Source organism: Phyllobates terribilis, unplaced genomic scaffold (assembly GCF_046119375.1).
Source record: "Phyllobates terribilis strain yellow unplaced genomic scaffold, ASM4611937v1 Scaffold_7__3_contigs__length_470593459, whole genome shotgun sequence".
NCBI lineage: Eukaryota > Metazoa > Chordata > Amphibia > Anura > Dendrobatidae > Phyllobates > Phyllobates terribilis.
The window spans coordinates 235,819,142-235,843,871 of NW_027362767.1; the positions used below are offsets into that span (position 1 = coordinate 235,819,142).

At 43.5% G+C, this 24,730-nt stretch overlaps 1 protein-coding gene across 1 annotated transcript; it reads right to left on the minus strand.

Annotated features, from left to right (window-relative positions):
* Positions 1-12,362: 12,362 nt before the first annotated feature.
* LOC141153094 (actin-associated protein FAM107A-like) lies at positions 12,363-15,230 on the minus strand. Its single transcript, XM_073637771.1, has 3 exons — positions 15,105-15,230; positions 14,851-14,992; positions 12,363-13,377 (listed from the first exon to the last, which is right to left on the minus strand). Exons 1-3 carry the CDS (start codon positions 15,203-15,205, stop codon positions 13,267-13,269), a joined length of 354 nt encoding a protein of 117 aa, XP_073493872.1. The 5' UTR covers positions 15,206-15,230; the 3' UTR covers positions 12,363-13,266.
* Between the last annotated feature and the right edge of the window lie 9,500 nt (positions 15,231-24,730).

Consider the following 24,730-nt stretch of genomic DNA (forward strand, 5'->3'; position numbering starts at 1 on the left):
TTCTCCCTCCTTCCCTTGGAAAAGTTTAATCTAGACAAGGGGAAGAAGGACGATAGCAAGAAAGAGGAGGAGGAGAAGCGTAGGTGGCGGTTAATCCCCCAGACATTTGTAAATGGGCTTCAAGCGTTTGCTATATTGGCTAGTGTCATTGGGGAGAAGTTTCCTGAGAATTGCTCAGGTTTATTCTGTTATTTGGATTCTATTGGGGAAGCACATCGCAATTACGGGGGTCAGAGGTATGATGAGCAATTCAGGCAGAGGAAGGCGGTGCGGCCAGAGATTAAGTGGGATCAGAAGGATATTGGTCTTTGGTTAAAAATTATGGCCCCGGCTAGGTATGGGCAGTCCTTTCATGGGAGTGGAGGTAGCGGAAGTCAACCGTCAGGTCATGGAGGGGTAGTCAGGGAGCACAGGGAGGAAAAGAGAAGTCGGGAACGTGCTGGCAATTTAATGATGACCAGTGCAAATATGGGAACAGCTGTAAGTTCAAACATGTTTGTTCTCATTGCAATGGGAGTTCCCATGGGGCCTCAAAATGTTTTAAAAAAGGAAAAGGAAAGCCGTCTGTGGGTACCGGTCAAGGGGGTGACTCCAGTGAAGCTGCTAAGGGTAGCCCCCTTTCTAAGTAGATATCCCGATCAATTGAAGGCTACAATTATTAGGAATGTTTTTTTGGAAGGTTTCAGGATCCCGCCACCTGATCATAAAGTTCCTTTTTCAGTTAAGAATTTGAGGTCTGCTTTATTGCATCCAGAGGTCGTCAGTGAAAAGTTGTCAAAGAAGGTGGAGTTAGGGCGTATGGTAGGACCGTTTGAGAGTTTGTCGTGTGAAGGGGTGATCATTTCTCCTTTCGGGGTTGTGCCCAAGAAGGAGCTGAATAAATTTTGTTTGATTCAGCATTTGTTGTACCCAAAGGGGTTTTTCGGTCAATGACGGTGTCGCGCCAGAATTATGTTCTGTAGAATACACATCATTTGATACAGCGGTGTCATGGGTGCGCAGGTACGGGCCTGGGTCATTGTTAGCAAAAACCGATATTGAATCGGCTTTTAGGCTACTTCCCGTTCACCCGGCTAGCATTCCGCTATTGGGTTGTTTTGGAACAAAGGTTATTATCTGGATAGGTGTTTGCCTATGGGTTGCTCAATTTCATGTTCGTTGTTTGAGACTTTCAGTACTTTTCTGGAGTGGGTGGTTAGGGATGTTGCCGTGTGCAGTCCGTTATTCATTACTTGGATGACTTTTTGTTCATAGGTCCTCCAGATTCGTTTGTGGGAATTTGTTAGCAGCCATGGTGTGGGTTGCAGAGCGTTTTGGCGTTCCATTGGCGAAAGAAAAAACTGAAGGTCCTTGTACTGTGTTGAGTTTTTTAGGAAAATTGATTGATTCGGAAAGAATGGAATGTCGGTTGCCCGAAGACAAACTATCATTGCTCAGGCACGAGGTTGAGCGAATTGGTAAATTGCGCAAGGTGACATTGAAGGAGCTGCAGTCGCTGTTAGGGAGATTGAACTTTGCGTGTAGGATTATGCCTATGGGCAGAATATTTTGTCGCAGGTTGTCAGGGACAACAGCAGGTGTGTGGTCATCACATCATTTTATTCGTTTGAATAGAGAGCACAGGGAGGATTTGTTGGTGTGGAAGCGCTTTTTGGACAATTACAATGGTAGGTCATTGATTCAGCAGGAGTTTTTGAACAGCTTTGATTGCAATATTTATATGGACGCTGCAGGCGGGGCTGGCTACGGGGCCTATTGTAAGGGAAAATGGAGTGTTGGAAAATGGCCCGATTTGTGGAAGGAGAGGGGTCTTACAAAGAATCTTGCTCTGTTGGAATTATTCCCAATCATAGTCACGGTCTCAATTTGGGGCGAATTTTTCTCGAGTCAGAGAGTCAGGTTCCACTGCGATAATATGGCTGTGGTGGCGATGATTAATAGTTTGTTGGCTTCGTCTCCTCCGGTTATTAAACTGGTCAGGGAACTGGTACTTCAGTGTCTGGAATTGAATGCGTGGATTTCACATGTGCCAGGTGTGCAAAATTCTATAGCGGATGCTTTGTCTCGTTTCCAGTGGGAGCGTTTTCGGGCACTGGCACCAGAGGCAAAAGTAGCAGAAGTGGAATGCCCTTCGCAGATGTGGCAGCTGATTACGGACGAGCTGAAAGATTGATCCAGGAGTCAGTTGCGAGTTCAACCTGGGCTTCATACGAGGCATCGTGGCGAGTATGGCAAAGCTGGGTGTCCCATTAGGGGCGGTAGAGAGTGATGAGAATAGAACACTGGCGGTTTTGTTTTTAGTTGGTAAGGCTGCATAATTAGGGTGGTCGGTACCTAGAGTTAGTAAATTTATTGCCGAGCTTGCATTCGGTTTTAAATTGCAGGGAGCGTTGGATGTCACAAAATCCTTTTTAGTGAAGCAAGCTTTAAAAGGTTTTAAGAAAGGCAGCAGAATTTCGGATAAGCGTAGGCCAGTTTCATTCAGTATGTTGGAAAGGTTAGGTGTTGTATTGGAAAGAATTGGTGGCCCCCAGCAAGAATAGGGCAGGGGGTTTATTAGCCAAAGACATAAGTTGCTGGGCAGGGGGAACTGATTTTTGGATCAGACGTGCAAAGACAGATCAGTTGGGTAGAGGTAAGCGCGTTGTGTTAGGTAGAGTGGATGGGGCGTTGATGTGTCCGAGGAGGTGCTTGGAGGCATATTGGTGTGGTCGGGGAGATCCGGTCCACTTTTATGCCACTGTAACGGTGCATTTCTGTCCCGATTTCAGTTCACAGCGGTCTTAAAAAAAGGAGTGCAAGAGTTGGGCCTTAGTTCGGATGTGTACGGTTCACATTCTTTTAAGATTGGCGCAGTGTCAGAGGCTGATAGGCGCGGTTTGGGGGCGGAGGTGATAAAGTGGATTGGCAGGTGGAGTTCGGAACGTTATTTGACATATGTTCGGCGTTGAATACCACAGGCATTTATTATTTTAAGTTGTTGAATATGCTTGCTATTAATCTTTTTAGGTGGCGTTCCCTTGTTAGCCTGGATTTTCGGACATTCGTTTGTGCATTGGGGGGCGCTGCGTGCTGACGTAAGGCGTGACGGTAGGCAATTGGGTTTTCTGAGGGAACAAGTAGTTATCCGTTGGCTAGGTTTTAGAGGGATGGTATGGAGCCGGGTTATGTCCGAATTTCACAAAGCGGCTCGATTGGACAGAACAGCCGATATTTTGGTTATGCATATGGGAGGGAACGATTTGGGGGCTAGGCCCGTTAGAGAGTTAATTCGGGATATCCGTTTTGACTTTTTGAGGTTGTGGACATCTTTTCCGGGGGTGCTGACTGTGTGGTCAGACATAGTGCCTAGGCAGAAATGGCGGGCGGCCAGATCGGTGAAAGGGATTAATAGGACGAGAGTGAAATTAAATAGGGCCATATCGAGCTTTGTGTCGAGGAATGGTGGGATAAGCGTTAGGCACTTTGAGTTGGAATCTGGGGTTGGTAATTTTTGGTTAGAGGACGGTGTTCATCTGAACGCCATTGGAATTGATCTCTGGGCCCTGGCGATACAGGAGGGGATTGAAAGGGCATTGGTGGTTTTGGGGCACTCACGAGCCTAAGGTTTCAGGGCTGTTCGTGGTTGGCGGGGGGTGAGGTTCTTGGAGTTGGTACCGAATTGTCGGTGGAAGGAATTGAAAAAATTCCAGGCCATTTTAAATTGAGTGGGGGTGATCTGGCAGTCGGTTCTGGGCTCTGGACGGGGTTTTACCCCGGGAGCTTTTAGTTGGTTAGTCTTTCACGGACTGTGGAAGTATGGTGCCCTTGAGCTGGTGGTGCACGGCTGAGGGTAACATGGCGGTCGAGTTCTTCTAATTTTTTCAAAGCCAGATCTATTAGCTCCAAGAACCCTCCCTCCATATATATTTATTTTTATTGATATTTTGATTGTTATTGTTGTGTATTAATGAAATGGCAACTGTGGGCAAAAATTTATCCAAAGAACAACAGGTTGTAGCGTTTTTATTTTGGGGACGGGGTCCCGGGTAAGGCGGGAGAAGGTAAGCCATGAGGTAAGAAACCATATTGCCCGTACCAGGTCATGGATGTATTCTTAGAATATACACAACCTTCAAACACATATTAGCTGAGAATATACTAATATTACACCGCCACCTAGTGCCCAGATAACATGAAGCTGAGAATATGGTTTACATAGAAATATACTCCACCTGCACAAAGCTGAAAAGGGAGTAAAAAGGGAGAATTTACAGATATAATTTACTTCTCTGTCATTCAGTTTTCCTATTCAGCAATAAGTCTAATTTAATATTTTACAGATTTTATCTGACGGTATGTATAGCAGGTGGGGACCAAAGTCGCCATCTTTATTTTGAAATCTCCTTGGAAATCTTGGAATAAGTGGATGAGACTGGAATAAAGACACAAACACATAGAATAAAGCAAAAGATAGAATAGAATGTATGTAGAGAAGAATTGAGGGGCCATCTGATGGAGGTTCTCAACGTGACTGCTGTTGTCAGACTCGAAAACAGTGTGGCATTTTTTTTTTAGACCAGTAGCTAAGGCAGAAAATGGTAAAAGAAACAAATTGCCACCTTGATTCTTTTCTTTTCAGCCACTCTGATGTAGATTTGCTGCTTGGGATCATTGTCTTTTTAAATTCATAGCATTTTAGCATAATTTTCCATGTAATATGTAGTGGATGATTACAAACTTGAGCACTTTCCTCAGTGGTTAGCACTGCAGCTTTCCAGCGCTGGGGTCTTGGATTCAAATCCCACCAAGGACGACATCTGCAAGGAGTTTGTATGTTCTCCCCGTGTTTGTATAATACAGGTGTCGGGATGCAACACCAAGAGACCACGAGGCGGAAAACAGTCAGGGATTAATATAACTCAATTTATATACAGCAATGACTTTAAACAATTAGTGTTAGTAACAAGGCAAATCAACAGTAGAACTAATAACAATAATCTTGGAATAGCAAAGAAAGTGTTTCACTAAGTAACAGTAATGTTCTTTTCACAAAGGTGGTGAGCCCAGCCATGGGAGTCACCACGTAAGTTCTCAATCCTGATCTAGCCCTAGCGGGGGTCACCAGGTTTTCTCTCAAGGCTGCAAATCTCTCTCTAGCGTAGTCTATCAAAGCCCGTTGAGCCTCCTATGTGTAGCGCCCAGGGGATGGGGACTACTCGGCGCCCGGGCCTTAATGCCTGGTCTTGGGGGATGTCGCGGTAGTCGGCTCCCGGGCCCGTACCCTGGGGTCTCTCTTAAAAAGGGGAAAAAGGAAAATGAAAGGTCGAAGTTCGTGACGCCACCTGTGGTGTCTGGTGAGGACCACCAGCGCTGCGGCAGTCCACTGAGGCCGGTGTTACGGCAGCTAAGATGGTGTAGCTCCCCACAGGTGGAGCTAGGCCTCAGGGCAGCGGTGTTTGGTAAGGTGCACGATATGGCGGTGACCCAGCCGGGTCCAAGGAAAAATGGGAGACACACTCACGTTTGGCTTCAGTACCTTTTTACTGGTGGAGTTGCGGTACCGCCCGGAGCACTGTAGGGTGAGGGGTGCACTGCAGGTCTCTCCCCAGTGAGCAGGTATAGGGCCTCCTGTATCCTTGCCGCTTCATGTAGTTTATGGCCCGTCTGAAACTAGGCCCAACTTAGTCCTTGTGATGCACCGGCTGACTTGGTGTTAGGGCCTTTTGCTGAAGAGCACGCTCCTGGTATGGCCGAGCCTCCGTGCCTCCTGGTCCTGCTACATGTCAGCTCCTGGGCTATCCTGAGACCTGAAGTCTTCCAGGAAAGATCCGGCTGTTTTCCACAGAGGGTATACTGCTCTGTAGACTCAGAGCCGGTGTCCGGTATATTTCTGGGGTGAGCCTATGAAGCTCCTCTGTCCCCAACACTACTGTTCCACTAGCCTTCGGCCTACTCTGGGCCCTCACTAGGCTATACACACTGGCAGTTAGCTGGCTGCCTCTTCTGCCGCTCTCTAGAGCGTCGGCAACGCTCCTAGCTGTCTCTCTGTCTCAGGCTGCAGCAGACTCCAGTCTGTTCTCTCACCGCAGAAACCTGCTGAGTTCCATTTTTCTGCCTAGCTCCACCATCCCTATTTATATCTCCCTGTAGGGCTCCCTCTGGTGGTTCTGAGGTAGGGTGGAGGTGTGTGTATGCTCTGGGGGCCTCTTGTGGAGAAAACCTGAAATGCACCCCCCTTGGGTCTGTGACTCCATGCACAGCAGGGCGTTACACATGCACCAACCTTCCCCCTCCCAACCTGTTGTCCTAATCCCAGCCGACCCCGATACCGTAGATGAAAGGTGGAAGTGACGGCCCTGCTCACTCGCACTGTTCCTCCGCAATCGCAGGCGTGTCTCTCCTCACAGCTCTTCTTGGCTTGACCGTCAGCGGAAGTCTCTTAGGCTTGGGGTGGAGAGGACTAGGCCTCAGCTCTTGACTGGCGACATCAGGTCCTGGAGGCTTGACCAGCGCAGGGCGCGGATCTTGGTTCTGACCAGCGTAGGCAAACTTGGAGTTGTCCTGCGGGGAATCCGGACCTTGCCAGGTGGTGACTGGCACCCGGGTGGCTCAGACTTCCCGTTGAGGCCTGTCATGCTGGTCTCAGCGGCATCTCTGGAGCACGCCTGCTCCACTATCTTCCCTGGCACCAAATCTGCCTGCGGTTTGGAGCGCAGGGCTTTTATATCCAGGAAGTCCTTCCTGTGGCTCACCTGATCAGGTCCTGCACCCAAAGTCACTCCCCCTGCAAATCTCCCAGCACAATTTGGTTCACCTTGATTTCGCCTGGCCACCAGATGACAGTCTCTCCTCATTAATGGCACATCCTGCAAGGGCTGTTCAGGGAATTCACTGAATCTTATTACATTTGCGCTGGTTTCCTCCGGGTTCTTTGGTTCCTCCCACACTCCAACGACATACTGATAGGAAATCTAGATTAAGAGCACCAATTGGGACAGTGATGATAATGTCTGTAAAGCGCTGTGGAATATGATGGCGATATATATAAACGAGTAAAATAAATAAATATACAAATCACCCAGAGTGCCATGATCAGACTGAACATTGCTGTATACTTTCATGCGTTGGTGCCTATATATCGATACCAGCACCAACGACTGTAGTGCATGTTATAATGGTGAAACCAGCCTTATTGCACCCCATAAAAATGAAGGCTGCAGCCTTAGTTCCCCATAATATAATTAATGCCACTATTACCATTCATTCATATTCCTACAGTTAGCTCCAAAAATATTTGGGCAGTGACACAAGTTTTGTAATTTTAGCTGTTTACCAAACCATATTGAAGATACAGTTATATAATCTATATGGGCTTAATGAGCAGACTCTCGGCTTTAATTTGAGGGAATTCACATCCTAATTGGAGTTAGGGTTTGGGAATTACAGCTCTTTAATATGTAGCTGCCTCTTTTTCATGGACCAAAAGTAATTGGGCAATTATCTCAAAAGCTCTTTAATGGGCTGCAACGGCTTTTCCCTCATTAATCCATCATCAACTAAGCTGATAAAAGGCCTGGAGCTGATTCCAGGTGTGGCATTTGCATTTGGAAGTTGTTCTTATAAGCTCTCAACATGTGATCAAAGAAGCTCTCAATTGAAGTGGAGCAGACCATCATTAAGCTAAAAAAAATAAGAAATCCATCAGATAGCAGAAATGTTAGGAGTGGCAAAATCAACAATTTGGTACATTCCACAAAAAATAGCGAGCGCTTGTGAGCTTGGGAAAAAAGCCTGGAAGCCCACGGAAACAACAGTAGTGGATGATTGCAGAATCCTTTCCATGGTGAGCCCCTTCTCAACAATTAGTTCATGCCCACTGTGCTTTTGTTTTACACTGCGTAAACTGACCTGCGGTGCGTTTTTGAAATTCGCAGTTTCTCTTTTGGGTAAGCCGATTGATATGTGCAGATTCTCCCCATAGAGTTGCATTCGATTTGGAAAATCCGCAAGTAAAAGAGGCATCTTGCATTTCTGCTGCGGAAAAGCACTAAAAACGCATGTACACCACACATAACTTTAGCAATAAAGTTTTGTCAAAGCCAAATACCAGGAAGTATCAAAAACAAAGCACCTTAATTTAAAACAGGACATACCAAAAAAAAAAAACACAACACACCTGCAACATCAAAAGCTCACTGTGGAAACATAGCCTAAGATGGGTGGTCAAAGACTCATGATTTATATTTCCAATGGCCAAAATCACCGATATGCAGCTTCTGGTATAGGAGTCCTTGTGTAATGATCTGCCAAGTATAATAGTGTGAATGTTGGCCGTGTGACAAAGTCACTGGCAAACTACTAGAGGAGAGCTATGTAGCACTGAGGTTGTTATCTTCAGTAATATAAACCTTGGAGAAATGATCCAGCACACAAAGTGCTAAGAGGATTTAATCGGCCATGTTTAGTGCTAGGATGATTGAACAGCTGTAGAGTGGGAGGAATCCTGAGGATAAATACTCAGCTTTCTAGAGCATTTCATGTGGATGGGCCTGGAGGTGAAAGCTCTGGAGCTGTCATTTCATGTTAAGAAAAGCTGGACCTTGTGTTGATTGTTCCTGAAGCGGGCGGATTCCCATAGTAACAAGGACTGTGTCATACGTTATGTTTTTGTTTTTCCTGTTAGACCGGGAAGGCCTTGTTTGTTTTTCTAACGTTGCCCTGGTTTTATGCAGTACCTTTAATAAAACCAGTGTCAGATTTAAAGAGACAGTGTTCCTGTGTCTACCTCTATGTGCAGCCGAGTGAGCCGATCTACCACAGTCTGTACAGTAAAATATACAACCGTGCATGGCACTTTTTTCTTGGAGACTTCTTATCTTGTCACTCTGTGAGAACAAATATTGGGGAATAAATGATACTTGTAACATTGCTCATCTGAGCACTTATGTTACATTTTTTATCTAAAGGAAAACATAGTGATGTAGCTTTTGAACACCAGGTTATACTAAAAATCCAGACTGATGATCCTGATCACTCACCACCGCTTCTTAAACCAGGAAAGAAGAAGTTCAATGTGAATTGAGCCAGGTTCTGTGATTATCTCTTACAAACTCAACCATAGCCAACATGTAAGTGCCATTCCACCAGACAATTCCAGTGTCCTCAGTACTACACAGTGTATAGTGTAACCTGTCCTGTTGAGCAGTGTATTGTGCAGAACCACCAGATGATCAAGATATAAAAGTGTTTGTTATAAAGCTCCTTCATTACTGACCACCTCATGGCAACACGGATTACTTAGCCCAAGCCATGGTTTCACCCACAATACTGGCTTCTTCCAGGGCATAGTCTTTCAATGCTTATCTATACAAATTGTCTCTTCAGAGAGGAAGAGGACTAAAACTCTAGCGCCACCTATAGGAAGTAGCAATCCTAAAAATCAATATAGACTCTCTAACAAGCCTTGTCACAACACCAAAACAAAAAAATCTCAATTTGCAGACACTGTGTTTCGGGGTACTTCCCCTCGTCAGTGCAAAGTGTGAGATCTGTTAATTGAGATTTTGGCTTTTATCTTAAGTCTAGTGACAAGTCTCGTTAGAAAGTTGATATTGAATTTTAGGATTGCAACTTCCCATAGGTGGCACTAGAGTTCTAGCCCTCTTCCTCTCTGAAGAGACAATTTGCATATTTCCCACAGGAGCATTGCAGCTTAAAAGTCTCCTCACCTTGGCATGCTTAACATGCCAGTCTCCGCAAGGAGAAACGTTACCTAATGTTTATCTAAGCACTGTATTATTTACACTATCTATCTGAGCATTGTATTACACAGAACTCTGTTACCAAAAGGAATCATTTCAGAAATTTTTCAATCTTCAATGTCACCTATAATCTATGCAATTCAATTGAAAAATAAGCTGAAATCTTTTTCGATGGAAAAAGAGAAATAATGAACTAAAATAACGTGGTTGCATAAATATGCACACCCTTAAACTAATACTTTGTTGAAATGCCCATTTAATTTATGACAGTATTCAGTCTTTTGGGCAGGAGTCTATCAGCATGGCACATCTAGAATTGGAAATCTTTGCCCACTCTTCCTTGCAGTAGTTTCAAATCTGTCATATTGCGAGGGCATCTCCTATGTACAGCGCCCTCTTCAGGTGATCCAGAGATTGTCAATTGGATTTAACTCTGGGCTTGGGCTGGGTCATTCCAAAACTTTAATCTTCTTCTAGTGAAGCCATTGTTTTGCTGATTTGGAGGTAAGCTTAGGGTCGTTGTTGTGCTGAAAGGTGAAATTCCTCTTCATCTTCAGCTTTTTACCAGAGGCCTGAAGGTTTTGTTGCAAAATTAATAATATTTGGAATTGTTCATAATTCCCTCCACCTTGACTAAAGTCCCAGTTCCAGCTGCCGAAAAACAGCCCCAAAGCATAACGCTGCCTCCACCATGCTTCACTGTAGGTAAAGTGTTCTTTTGGTGATGCTTTGGTGTTGGCTTTGCAAAACATACCTATCACGGGTTTACTGAGACAGAGAGGGCCCAGAAGATCGCAGCGTCTGATTTCACATAGTCCTGCACTGATCAGAAGCACTTCTCATTCATATTAAATGGTGCATGTTTCTGTTAGCCGTGCAGGGGTTAAACTGTTCAGCTTAGAGTCTCTGAAGCTCTCCTGCTTGGATGATCTCAGCTGTTCAGTATTGGCCACACCCCTCTCTTATATACACTCACCTCTGGCAATCTGGAATGCCAGTGTTAGTTTCATACTGCCTGGTGTGGAGTGGAGGTGTCAGTTGTTGGTAGAGGTGCTTGGAGTGTTGATCTGTGACTGTTGCTAGATGTTTCGGCTGTGTGCAAATCCATATCCTCTCCAATTTGGTTTTCCTTCCTTTTATCTCTCCCTGGTGTTCCTCTCTGTTGTCTGTGAGTGCATATTTGTATGATTGGTATTTTTAGTTATCCCTGTATGCCCTCTCTTCTTAGTCTGGTTTATGTATATTCATACACTATTACTCCCTGGGTGAGGGAGTGGGACAGATATAGGGCTGATTCAGGAGCTCAGCAAGGTACGTGGCCCTGGCGTCTTCTCCTTCAGAAGTAATCGGGGGAGCAGGGATAGCTAGGGTGCCCCTAGCGTTAGGGACAGGGAAGGAGTCCATAGTCTCGGGTAATTCGACAACAGAGTTGTGACAATACCTTTTCGAATTATAGCCGAGAAGGTGAACCTTGGTCTCATCAGACCATAACACAATTTCAAACATGCTTTTGGCAGACTTGACGTAGTTTTGGCAAAACATAGCCAGGCTTGGATATTTTTCTTTGCAAGAAAAGGCTTCCATCTTGGCATCCTACCCCATAGGCCAGATATATGAAGAATTTGGGAGATTGTTGTCACATGCAGAACACAACCAGTACTTTCCAGAAATTCCTGCAGCTCCTTTCATGTTGCTGTAGACTTTTTAGCAGACTGCGAGACCAATGGTAATGTCCCTGTTGTGCGAAATTTAAGCTACCTCTTGATGACGTCTTCAGTGTCCATGCTATATCTAATTCCTTGGAGATTTTTGGTACCCTTCTCCTCACTACTAACTTTCCTCAATGAGATGCCTTTGCTGTGTTGTAAGCTGTTTCTGGACCATGGCTTTTGCTGTAAAATGCACCTAAGAAAATGTAAAGAAAATCCGACTAGAACAAGTAAACTTTATATAGGTTTAACCAGAATTGATGACGGCCGTGTACTGACTACTATTCATCATGAGTTTAAATGTGATAGGCTAATTCTGAATATAACCACATCCCCAATTATAAGAGGGTGTTCGCACTTATGCAACCACATTCTTTTAGTTTTGAATTTTATATTCTCCTTCAAAATTATTTCAGTCTGTTTCTTAATGAATTTGTACAGATTGTACCCTGTTTGTAGGCTCCTTGCTTTAGATTGGATCTGACCAGCTTCAGTCCCCCTGCGGCTCTCCCATACTGCAGAGGTAAGGCTGTTTCTGCTACCATTTTGTTAATCTTCACTATACACAGCAAAGCGGGGAGCGATGCGCTCCTGAAGATAAAACATTAGAAAATCCTGTTAACCATACTTTTTTTTAATGAACAGAGAATAAACTTTTATTTTGAAAAGTGTGGTTTACTTATGTAAAAGTGCTAAAAGTAAAAAAAAGTACAGCAGGTCAAAGCTAAAAAGTATGAACTTTGCTTATTGAATAAGTGAATTTTTTTTACCCCAATTTTATTACACTAATTTAATAGGGTCTGATTATGTTAATAACCTATGACTTGCTTATACCCTGGAATAAAGTTTAATTTACAGTAAAATAATTACATGAGTAAACAGGTCACTGCCTCCAGCAAAATCATCCCACTCATCTCCTACTGCTGTAACCATCTGATGATATCCATGGCTACACATTGTTCTATTTTGACACCTTTCCATGCAGAGTTATGGGATACTATAGCCCCCACCATTTATTAGATGGCTGCCGGCCGAATGATGGTTCAGACAGCAGCTTTCTCGGTCGACTCCTCCATACACAAGGAGCTTCATTCAGCCGAGCACCCCTGTATTCTCTATGAGAGAGCCATCACCAGACATCTCTAAGAGACAATAGGATCGAAAGTCCGTAATCGGATGTGTTGAATGAATATTTCCCCCGACCATAAATTGTTCGAGGCCCCGATACATTTTACACTGTGTAGTCTAATGTGTATGAGGGGCTTAAGACCTCAGCATATTTACCACTTTTGGACCGTTAAAAAGAGTGACCACCATCTAGACTCTGACTGTTAAGCATTTGGAAGTTATATGGTTTTTATGTAGTGTTGTGGAGCTTTGGAGTATGGTACAATAATAACGGTACTAATTTACATCTCTGGCATACAGAGGGCACTAGTGGATATTGCTCCACAAGTTGATGAATAGAGCCCACCCATGAGCAAACACAGTGTACTAGTGTATATTGCTAAACCCATTGAACAAAAGGATCCACCCATGAGCAAACTCTTTTCTTCTCTAGTTTTTCGGAACACCAAGATCTTTCATTCCAATAATTGTAAAATATTACACCCTTGACCTCCTGGTAATTGTGGGGTGACATTCACTGTCATTTACACGCTCCGCTACCAAACATAAAATAGGATGTCTTGGGCTTTGTTCCTTCCCTTAGTTATGACCATCAGACCACACATGGTGGTTCAAACAGTTTGCAAAGCTTCCAAGATGTACAGTGTCAATGTCAAGTTGGATAGGTCAAATGCTGATGATGATGATCAGCTGACAGGTGGTGGAGGACTCAGGACATCTCTGTTGGCTTTCCGGAGGTTCTCTCTTACCCGGAGGAACTCATGGACAACTGGACCTTCACTTGATTTCTGTTCTCTCTACAATGAGACCAAAGAAAAAGTAAAGCTTGTGTTTATTTAACTTTTTTTTTTAATATTAGTGGGCATCTTAATAATTAGAAGGATTGATAAGCACTAGAAAGATGAGCCATCAGGAAAATGTCGAGTGAGACTAGAATGAAGGATGAAAGTTGGGATTATAAGGTATGAGGAGAGCTGAGTTGAGCATGGTTGAGGTTGAGGATTGGAGTTAAGACGCATGGTGAGAGCGGAGGATAGGTGGTATATTGAGAGTTATGTTGAGGTGGTATGATGAAAGTTGAGATTTGGAGGTAAGAGGAGCGTTGAGGTGAGTTGATTTGATGAATGTTGAGGAGAGGCAGTAGAATTAGAGTTAAAGTTAAGAGGTATGATGCTAGTGGAGTTTAGGATTTATGATGAGCGTTGAGGTTTGGAGGTATGATGAGATTTCACTTTGGGAGGTATGATAGCAGCTAAGGTTAGGAGGTATGATGAGAGTTGTGTTGATGTGAGGTGGCATGATGAACGTTGAGGTGAGAAGGTAGAATTAGTGTTGAGGTTTGCGGCTATAATGAGTCTTGAGGTTAGGATGTATGATGAGTTCTGAAGTTAGGAAGTATGATGAGAGTTGAGTTAAGGAGGTATGATGATAATTGAGGTTGGGTGGGGTGATGAGGTCTTAGATTTAGAGGTACAGTATGAATTTGGAGGTAAGAATAGGAGCTATGTTGAGAGCTGAGGTCATAAAATGTAGTTGAGGTGAGCAGGTATGATGAGTGCTGATGTTAGGAGGTATGATTAGAGTTGAGGTTAGGCGGTATGATGAGGGTTGAGGTCAGGATGTATGATAAGTGCTGAGGTGTGATTAGAGATGAGGTTAGGAGGTGTGATGAGTTCCAAGGTATGATGAGTGCTGATGTTAGGAGGTATGATGAGTGTTGAGGTTGGGATGTATGATGAGTGTTGATCTTAGGAGTTATGTTGAGTGCTGAGGTTGATATGTATGATGAAGACTGATTTTAGGATGTGTGATGCATGCTGATGTTAGGAGATACAATGAGATTTGAGGTTAGGATGTATGATGAGAGTTGAGATTGGGATGTATGATGAGTGATGAGGTTAAGAGAAGTGATGAGAACTGAGGTTAGGACTGGAGGTATGACGAGTGTTGAGGTTAGTATTTGTGATCACAGTTGAGTTTACAATGTATGATGAAAGTTGAGGTTAGGAGGTATGATGAGGATTCAGGTTACAAATTATGATGAAAATTAGAAGGTATGACAACGGCTTAGGTTTGGAGGTGTGAGTGTGGTAGCTAGAATAAGAATAAGAGAAATGTTTATGTTGTGGTGGGATATATTACTTTTGTCTGTATTTGTCTTATTTGAAAACTTTAATAAAAAATTACTTGATGAAAAGAATAAGAGATATGATAATGAAATGGGAGATATGATAACAAGTACAATCTCCATGACATGTTTGTAGATATACCTCTTCCCTTCGTTGCTGCCATTTGTGCAGTTCTTGTTGAAGAGGGCAATGAGGGGTCTTTGTGTCCTGACCTTCCTCCCTCTGAGATCTTCTCTTCTCCAAAACGCGCAGTAGTTCGGGCTTACTATGGAGGACCAAACCCCTGCATGGACAGAAACAGATCAAACTACTCAACTTTTGGAGAAATCAGTTTGTTCAAATCTGGACGTCTTTACCACTGGGATCACTGCCTATGTCTAGGTAGGTTCACTTACTTTTTGTATGTGACCAACAGTTCTCGGTGCAGCTCCTGGTGGGTTCGTGAGGATTTCATGGGGCTGTCAGGTTTGTAAGGAGTAAGGATTTTGGGCAGCATGGAGTCACGACACCCTTCTTTCCCTGAAGCTATAAGAATAAAAGTCAGCAAAACTAGGGGTCCCAACCATTATACTAGAGCGCTTAAAGCTGGGACTTTAGAGGGAAAATAAACTTTTTGAAGTAGTTTTTGTTTGAAGGAGTCCGAGTCCTGAGAGTCAAAGGTTGGGCTATCTAGTTATAATGGAAAATTGGTCGTTTCACCCACCTTTTTTAAGAACTGGTAGACTGGTTCCAATCCCAAAGGGCATACGCAAGGACGACAAGACTTGGCATTTAGCCCACATCCATAATTCTTGTGATATCCTGCCGATGTAGACACGACAAGCTCTTCAGAGACAATTCTCCTGATCTCCCATGCACATGCACGCTCGCTTTGTTTGAGCATTCATCTATATGTATCTCAGTAGCAAAAGGGGAGTAAGCTGCAATCAGACACCTCTGGTGGCAGATCATCCCCCCAAGAACAAAAGTATTGGTCATGATGAAATCGAACTGCCCAATCCTTATTTCCTGTGACATCTGCCACTCTGGGGAGTTGGGGGGCACCGTATACATTAGATGTCGGGCTGAACTTGCTAATATCAGTGGGTTCTGTCAAAATACATTTAATGTACATGGTCAGCATAATGGGACTCTGAAGGCCACGGAAACAAAGGCCACCAGGTGGAAACCTCTGGCATCCCATATAGGTAGACAAGTAGTAGTGTCTAAGTAGTCTCACTACAATGCAAATCTAGAGCCATATGATGCCTAAATAACAAGACCATACAGTGCCCTAATAATACCGCCTTACTCTGCCTAAATATCAGCGCTAAACAATGTCCAGATAGCCATGCTTTTGTCCTGGGTTGGGATTTTCCAGCCAAACATCACAGAGTGGTGCTTAGATGCAAGGGTGGTATGTATCATGGAAGAAGTCCATGGCTCAACCTTGTTTGTTTCCATCTCCTTTGCTACTCAATGGAAAGAACACCTGCAAGACCCTCCCATTAAAGAGGACCTGTAACTTACCATAAATAGATTTTTTTTACCTGGTGTAAATCCCGCAGTTCTTCTGAATCCGGCAATGTCTTTCTTTTGTTCCTGCGCCTCTCCGTTCCTGAGATATGGCCTCCTCTTCCCTGGATATAACTCTAGCATTTAGCTAAGTGGGTGTGGTTCTCAAATCTTAGCTGTGTGTCTATTATGAGGACCACACCCACTTGGATAAAAAGACTAGATTTTTATATAGGAAAGAAAGGGCCATAACTCAGGAACGGAGAGGCGCAGAAACAAAAGAAAAATAGCGCCGGATTCAGGAGAACAGCGGCATTTACACCAGGTAAAAATTTTTTTATGGTAAGTGACAGGTCCTCTTTAAAACGAAATGCATTGTTAGTAAGCAGGGTGAAAGAAAAGTGTCAGGAAGAAGAAAAAGTCCTTCAATCCTGGCACCCTCACTTCTATGTATGCTGTTAGCAAATCATCCTGAGAAGGGTGGTGAAGACCCCTAAATAGTAGCAGAAGCAAGGCAATTTTTGACCCTGTGCATTCTTTTGTAACATATTTGTAGAACCCAATATATCTTTTTCCGCAGTTTCATTCATTCATCCATATCGCCATCATTGCTGATGGACCTTCCTTCATCTGTTTTCTGTGTTACCTGCACTGCGGTGGGATGGGGGGATTCATTCTCCACTGATGGTCTCTGTAGGGGACGCACAGAAAATAAAGGAATTAATATGGTACATAAAAAAAATACTAAATGACAAAGTAGAAAGATACAAGTGATAGGGCAGGATTGTGTACAATGTGGGCACCTCCCCTGTCTGTGATGGCGCGTCTGTACCCACGACATTACAATAGCCATTCATCTACTACAGTGTCTGCATCTAGGAAACCTCATCCAGATGTTTAATAATGGATTTGGAAGCTCCGATCTCCGGTTTCACTGCTGTGAATCAGCAAAGTCTGTACAGAATTCAGCACATCACCAAACCAAGATTGTAGCAAACTCCAGACCTCAGACACTTCAAGAAGACCCGTCACTTGTCATCATTTTTTTATATATATTTAGATATCGATATATCTTATATAAATAAGAATGTAAATGTTTGTTCAAAATCTTAAATCACCGAAAGTTCTTCACCGATTGCTTTGAAATTTTGACACAACGTTGCATTCGACTGCACTCATGTTTTTATATACCTACTATGTTTTTATATACCAGCTGTTGGACGTAAAAGCAACAGCGAGAGGGGGGGTGTTATAAGCTCAGCTCCAGGCTGACTCTCCCCAGCCGCCCGACATTCTGCCCCCCATAGTAACATCTCATTCATAAACCCTTCTCCTTCATTCGCCCCAGCCGCTGCCTGTGCTTGGCTCCTTTCGTGTCCCCCAAGGAGGTTTAGGGGCTAGGGGAATGATGAGACCGTCTGTTCGAGGCCGAAAGACGCTGCTGCTCATCACCAACACCGCCTCTGCTCTCCGGCACCGCTGCTGCTGCGGCTTCTTCTCCGGCAGGTGAGTCTTATTTCCGACTGTGCAACAACAAGCGGGGGAGGGAGGGAAGGAGAGAGGGAGGCTTCATGGAGAGGCGCAGGCCACGGCCTCCGCTCTGGGCGCTGAGATGGGCCCGAGCCTTGAAGCAGTGGGCGGATAGTGAGCAACTGCAAATCCCACTGCGCCGACGGGAGCAGCGCTGTGATCTGGCTGGTACCGGCTCGGGATATGCCAAGCGGATCACCCCCTCCTCCTCTGCCTGCCTTCATCTCTGCACCCCCTCCTGTCACATTCCCTCTGTACTAGGGAATTGCATAACTAGCAATCCCTGACATGACCGGCTCCATTGTGACACCTGACAGCAAGTACCGACCTCTTTAGTGACCTGCGCAGAGTACAGGTCTGCAGGGGTCACAGGGTACAGGCTGCCACCATACCTGCCTGATGGGCACAACTATCAAGAGTGCCAGCATTGCCCCATCTGATATCTATCTATATAAATCAAAATGTAAGTATATCTGTTGGACGTAAAAGCAACACACGCTATACTAAATATTTTACGATTCCATTTCAATATTTCCGATTGCATTTTACATCTATACAGACAATGGAACAACAAAAAATATTGTATACCCACAAGCATTGTGAAATTAAAGATTTTAGAAACATGCGCTTTCTCTTTTCTTTCTTTTCCATTTAACCAGACTGAGCCACAGCAACACGTGGCCGGGTACAGCTAGTATATATATATATATCTATATCTGGTGTAAATGCCGCTGCTCTCCTGAATCCGGCGATGTTTTTCTTTTCTTCCTGCGCCTCTCCGTTCCTGAGATATGGCCTCCTCTCCCATGTATATAAATCTAGTCTTGTTGCCAAGTGGGCATGGTCTGCATGTCTTTTCTGAGGGTGTATTCATGAGGCCCACACCCTGTTGGCTAAAAAGACTAGATTTATATACAGGGAAGAAGGGGCCATATCTCAGGAATGGAGAGGAGCAGGAACAAAAGAAATACAACGCCAGATGCAGGAGAACAGCGGCATTTATGTCAGGTAATAAAAATATACTTATGGAATTTTTATTTGTGGAAAGTAACAGTCTGTTTGCCTCCTCCATCTGCTCTTCTGCACACTTTTCCCTTTTTCCAGGAGTCTTCTAGATATTCCAAGAGAGTACTAGCAATGTAAGTATTATCCCTGGTGGTCTAGTGGGCTGAATAATCCTTAGTGATCCAGTATCCTGTTGACCATTGAAGCATTGGGTACTAAAAGTAACAAAGTTTGCTTGTTCAATAAAAGCAATTGTTCTCTTCTTTTTTAGGCTGGTCCTTTCTCGTATATCTGCTCTTTAATGGCAGTAACATTTTTCTAGGAAAACTTCCAGTTCTACTCATTCACAGCATCTCTATGGGACAGCGATCTGCAGATGATCTGCTTATATTCTGTATGGGACGGTTCTGATTTATCAAGAAAAACGCTGCTGTAAAGCTCGGCCAAATCTTTTTATTACAGTAAATGTCCAATAACATTTCCTCTATATCTTTACCAATCCCCCTGCTGCCCCTTCCATAATTAATGCCCCCTGTGAAGGGAAAAAGACAATTATCCACTTCACTTTTAATACAAATGAGTTCTCCGAGATTAGTAAAACATGGCTGCTTTCTTTCAAAAACAGCGCCACCTCGGACCTTGTCTTATATTACAACTCATTCCCATTGAAGTGAGTGGAGCAGGGCTGCAGTAGCAATCAAAACCAACAGTTAAGAGTAGCGCCATTTTTGAAAAAAGCAACCATGTTTTTCTAATCATGGACAATCCCTTTAAAAAAATGTAATTCTGCAATCCAGGGCCAGTCCTCTGGAAATCAGGAAGGTTGGTGAGTATCCTAGGCACCATATGTATGATGATGGAAGTCCTAATATAAAAAGGTGCCGTCTTGGGTGAGGGACTGCGCCTTGGTGTTGTGTATGATTAGAAATAGCGCCACATCTGCTTATGTGTGGTATGTGGTATTGCAGTTAACATCCATTAAAATGAAATGAATGAGTCAGAGCTGTAATACCACACACAACCTGTGAACATAAGTGGTGCTATTTCAGGACTAATGCAGCCATGTTTTTTTTCAATAATGTACCAAGTTTTTAAGTACCATACATGCATAGGTTATACAATTTTACAAATATCCACTCCCTCTATTATGCTCCTTACTAATAAGTCTACCCTGCAATAACCTTGCTGCCTTAGTACCTTCATTAAAACTAAGCAACCAAAGCCAAGTTTCAAATTTTTACCTAAAATATCATAATATCCTGGAAAATAGGTTATTATTAACGAAAACATAAAATTTAAAGAAAATGAATATAATTTTAGTCCTATTTTCTGAACATGTTTGGAGAAGGTAACAGTCTGTCTTACATGGTCTTGGTGAGGTTTTTCTCCTCTGGTGTCTCTGACATCACCAGACGCTCCTAGGACCCTCCAGATAGGACGCAGCCGGTCAGGGAATGGTCTGGTCTGTATGCCCGGTCGCCGCAGATCCTGACCTGCTCCCTTTTCTGGCTTCTGTTTTCAGTGCTGGTTAATTATTCAGTAGTTACGATTGTTCCTAATCCATGAGAAACTCAGAAGCAGCAGTCATTAAATCTCATTATTATAAGTCTCTCCCGAGGGAACGTACCGCAGAAAGGTATTATAGTAAAATATTCCGAATACCTGATCAGCGAATTAATAAAAACAATGTAACAAAATAAGCGCCGTATGGTAAATGTCAGGTTATTTGCTATGAAATGTAACAGTTTTCATTTTTGGATCAATATTTATATCAAAATATCTTAGATGTGTTTACAAAACATTGTTTTTTTTCAAGTTTCCTGCTAATTTAAATAGGCGTAGTACTGAGAAAGGAACACTAGATGGCAGCATCCACCATTCACTACAGAAAGTCAGGAGCAGGTAACTATTACTTATGTGGGCAAGTTGTCCAGATCAGGGCCAGGTCCAGGTATGTGCAGGCCCTTTGGAGATTTTTCCTTCTTGCTTTCCAAGAGCTCTAATGTTTTTAGTTTTTTCATCAGTAATGTTGTATGAGGGCTTGTTTTTTTTTCAGTACGAACTGTAGTTTTTAGTAATATAAATTTTAGGTCAATACAACTTTTTGGTTTCTTTCTATTCCCTTTTTTGGGGAGGTGAAGTGACAAAAAAACAGCGATTCTGCCATTTACATTTTTTTTTTCATTTCATAATGTTAAGATATGTTAATGGTTCTTACTTTTTTACATTTTTATAACATTCTGGGAAAAAGTAGGATTATTTCAACACACACAAATAAATTATATATATATATTATATATATACATACATACACACATATATATATATATATATATATATATATATATATATATATATACACACACACTGTATATATACACACATATACACATACACAGTGAAGTAAATAATTATTTGATCCCTTGCTGTTTTTGTAAGTTTGCCACTGACAAAGACATGAACAGTCTATAATTTTAAGGGTGGGTTAATTTTAACATTGAGAGATAGAATATCCCCCAAAAAAATTTCAAGAAAATCACATTGTATAAATTAGATACATTTTTTTTTGCATTTTGCAGTGAGAAATAAGTATTTGATCCCTCTGGCAAGCAACACTTAATACTTGGTGGCAAAACCCTTGTTGGCAAGCACAGCAGTCAGACGTTTTTTGTAGTTGATGAGGGTTGCGCACATGTCAGGAGGAGTTTTGGTCCACTCCTCTTTGCAGATCATCTCTAAATCATTCAGCTTTTGAGGCTGTCGCTTGGCAACTCGGAGCTTCAACTCCCTCCATAAGTTTTCTATGGGATTAAGGTCTGGAGACTGGCTAGGCCACTCCATGACCTTACTGTGCTTCTTTTTGAGCCACTCCTTTGTTGCCTTGGCTGCATGTTTTTGGGTCATTGTCTTGCTGAAAGACCCAGCCACGACCCATTTTTAATGTCCTGGCGGAGCGAAGGAGGTTGTCACTCAGGATTTTACGGTACATGGCTCCATCCATTCTCCAATTGATGCGGTGAAGTAGTCCTGTGCCCTTAGCAGAGAAACACCCCCAAAACATAATGTTTCCACCTCCATGCTTGACAGTGGAGTCGGTGTTCTTTGGGTCATAGGCAGCATTTCTCTTCCTCCAAACACAGCGAGTTGAGTTAATGCCAAAGAGCTCAATTTTTGTCTCATCTGACCACAGCACCTTCTCCCAATAACTCACAGAATCATCCAGGTGTTCATTGGCAAACTTCAGACGGGCCTGCACATGTGCCTTCTTGAGCAGGGGGACCTTGCGGGCACGGCAGGATTTTAAACCTTTAAGGCGTAATGTGTTACCGATGGTTTTCTTGGAGATTGTGGTCCCAGCTGCCTTGAGATCATTAACAAGTTCCCCTGTGTAGTTTTAGGCTGATCTCTTACCTTCCTCATGATCAAGGATACCCCACGAGGTGAGATTTTGCATGGTGCCCCAGATCGATATTGATTGACAGTCATTTTGTATTTCTTCCATTTTCTTACTATTGCACCAACAGTTGTCTCCTTCTCACCCAGCGTCTTACTTATGGTTTTGTAGCCCATTCCAGCTTTGTGCAGGTCTATGATGTTGTCCCTGACATCCTTAGATAGCTCTTTGGTCTTGCCCATGTTGTAGAGGTTAGAGTCTGACTGATTAATTGAGTCTGTGGACAGGAGTCTTTTATACAGGTGACTATGTAAGACAGCTGTCTATAATGCAGGTAACGAGTTTATTAGGAGAGTCTAACTGGTCTGTAGGAGCCAGAACTCAATGGTTTGTAGGGGATCAAATACTTATTTCTCACTGCAAAATGCTAATACATTTATCTAATTTACACAATGTGATTTTTTTGGGGATATTCTATCTCTCAATGTTAAAATTAACCTACCCTTAAAATTATAGACGGCTCATGTCTTTGTCAGTGGGCAAACTTACAAAAACAGCAAGGGATCAAATAATTATTTCCTTCACTGTGTATATATATATGTATGTGTATATATATATATATATATATATATATATATATACATATACACACTAGATGGTGGCCCGATTCTGACGCATCGGGTATTCTAGAATATGTATGCGGCCGACCGGGCGGGACTAAGCAGCGAAGCAGTGTTTAAATGGGTTAATTTAAAGCAGTGCACAACCCCCCAATGTATCCCCCCGGGGCCCCTAATGAATTTTGTAATTACGTCATGTTGTCAATACTGCTTGTGACAACATCGCTGACCACACAGCAAGTGTGAAGGGAGGACCGGGGAGCGAGGCCGCCGGTCGGGGTACTTCTGCTGCGAGCAGCCGGGAGATGACGGGCTAACACCGGTCATCTCCCGGCTGTGTCGCCGCTGATCTCTCGACGGTGGCCTGCGTGTTTCAAATCCGGCGCCAATTCACGGCCGGACTGTGCTCGTTGCTGATTGGTCGCGGCCGCGACCAATCAGCGAACCGTGTTAGTGAGGACCGGGGAGTGTCGCTGCCTCTGCGGGTACTTCCGCTGCGAGCAGCCGAGAGATGACCAGCTAGCGCCGGTCATCTCCCAGCTGCATCGCCGCTGACCTCCATGCGGCTACTGTCGGGAGATCAGCGGCTAGGGCCACTGATCTCCCGACGGCAAGTGTGAAGGGAGGAAAGGGGAGTGGCGCAGCCTAGGCCGCTGGTTGGGGTACTTCTGCTGCGAGCAGCCGGGAGATGACCGGCTAGCGCCGGTCATCTCCCGGCTGCATCGCCGCTGACCTCCGTGCGGCAGATGAGCCGCTAACGGCCGCCATCTTGTTCTGAAATCCCGCGTTGCTGATTGGCCGCGGCTGGACCAATCAGCGACGCAGGATTTCCTGGACGGACGGACAGACGGGATAAGCCGATTATATTGATATATATACAGGGTGGTCCAAAAGTAGGTGGACAGAAAGTGTAATAAGGTTATGAAGGGGGAGATTTATCAAACATGGTGTAAAGTGAAACTGGCTCAGTTGCCCTTAGCAACCAATCAGATTCCACTTTTCATTCCTCACAAAGTTTATAGTCGAAAACCAAAAAGTGTCAGTGATTTGAAAAATTACATAAGAGATGCATTTCAAGAAATTAATACCCAAAGAGACTTGTGCAAAAAAGTTTGTGGAAGCGTAAGAGGCGACTTCAAAGCTGTGCAAATTGTAATGGAAAACAGTTTGAGCCCCTGCGCTGATAAAATTTAAGGGCTTTCGTATTATTGTTCAGAATAAAATGTAATTGTCAATGTTATGCTTGTGTTAGTAAATATAATTTTATATATAAATCAAAATAAATGTTATTATTTTCTGGCCACCTACTTTTGGACCACCCTGTAATAAATATATATATATATATATATATATATATATATATATATATATATATATATATATATATATATATATATATATATATATACACTGCTCAAAAAAATAAAGGGAGCACTTAAACACAATGTAACTCCAAGTCAATAACACTTCTGTGAAATCTACCTGTCCAGTTATGAAGCAACACTGATTGACAATCAATTTCTCCTGCTGCTGTGCAAATGGAACAGACAACTGGTAGAAATGATCGGCAATTAGCAAGATACCCCCTATAAAGGAGTGATTCTGCAGGTGGTGACCACAGACCATTTCTCTGTTCTCATCCTTTTTGGCTGTTGTTTTGGTCACTTTTTCATTTTGCCATGTGCTCACCAGAGGTAGCCTGACTGCCATTAGGTACCGAGAAGAGATCCTCAGACCCCTTGTGAGACCATATGCCGGTGCGGTTGGCCCTGGGTTCCTCCTAATGCAGGACAATGCCAGACCTCATGTGGCTAGAGTGTGTCAGCAGTTCCTGCAAGATGAAGGCATTGAAGCTATGGACTGGCCCGCCCGTTCCCCAGACCTGAATCCGATTGAGCACATCTGGGACATCATGTCTCGCTCCATCCACCAATGTCACGTTGCACCACAGACTGTCCAGGAGTTGGCGGATGCTTTA

What these genes read in the sequence shown, in the direction of transcription:
- LOC141153094 (XM_073637771.1), bottom strand. Translation starts at nt 15,205, where the DNA reads ATGCTGCCCAAAATCCTTACTCCTTACAAACCTGACAGCCCCATGAAA. An exon ending in CTGTTGGTCACATACAAAAA is followed by an intron (nt 14,993 to 15,104) that starts GTAAGTGAACCT and finishes CTGTCCATGCAG; the next exon opens with GGGTTTGGTCCTCCATAGTA. An exon ending in GGCAGCAACGAAGGGAAGAG is followed by an intron (nt 13,378 to 14,850) that starts GTATATCTACAA and finishes GTCTCATTGTAG; the next exon opens with AGAGAACAGAAATCAAGTGA.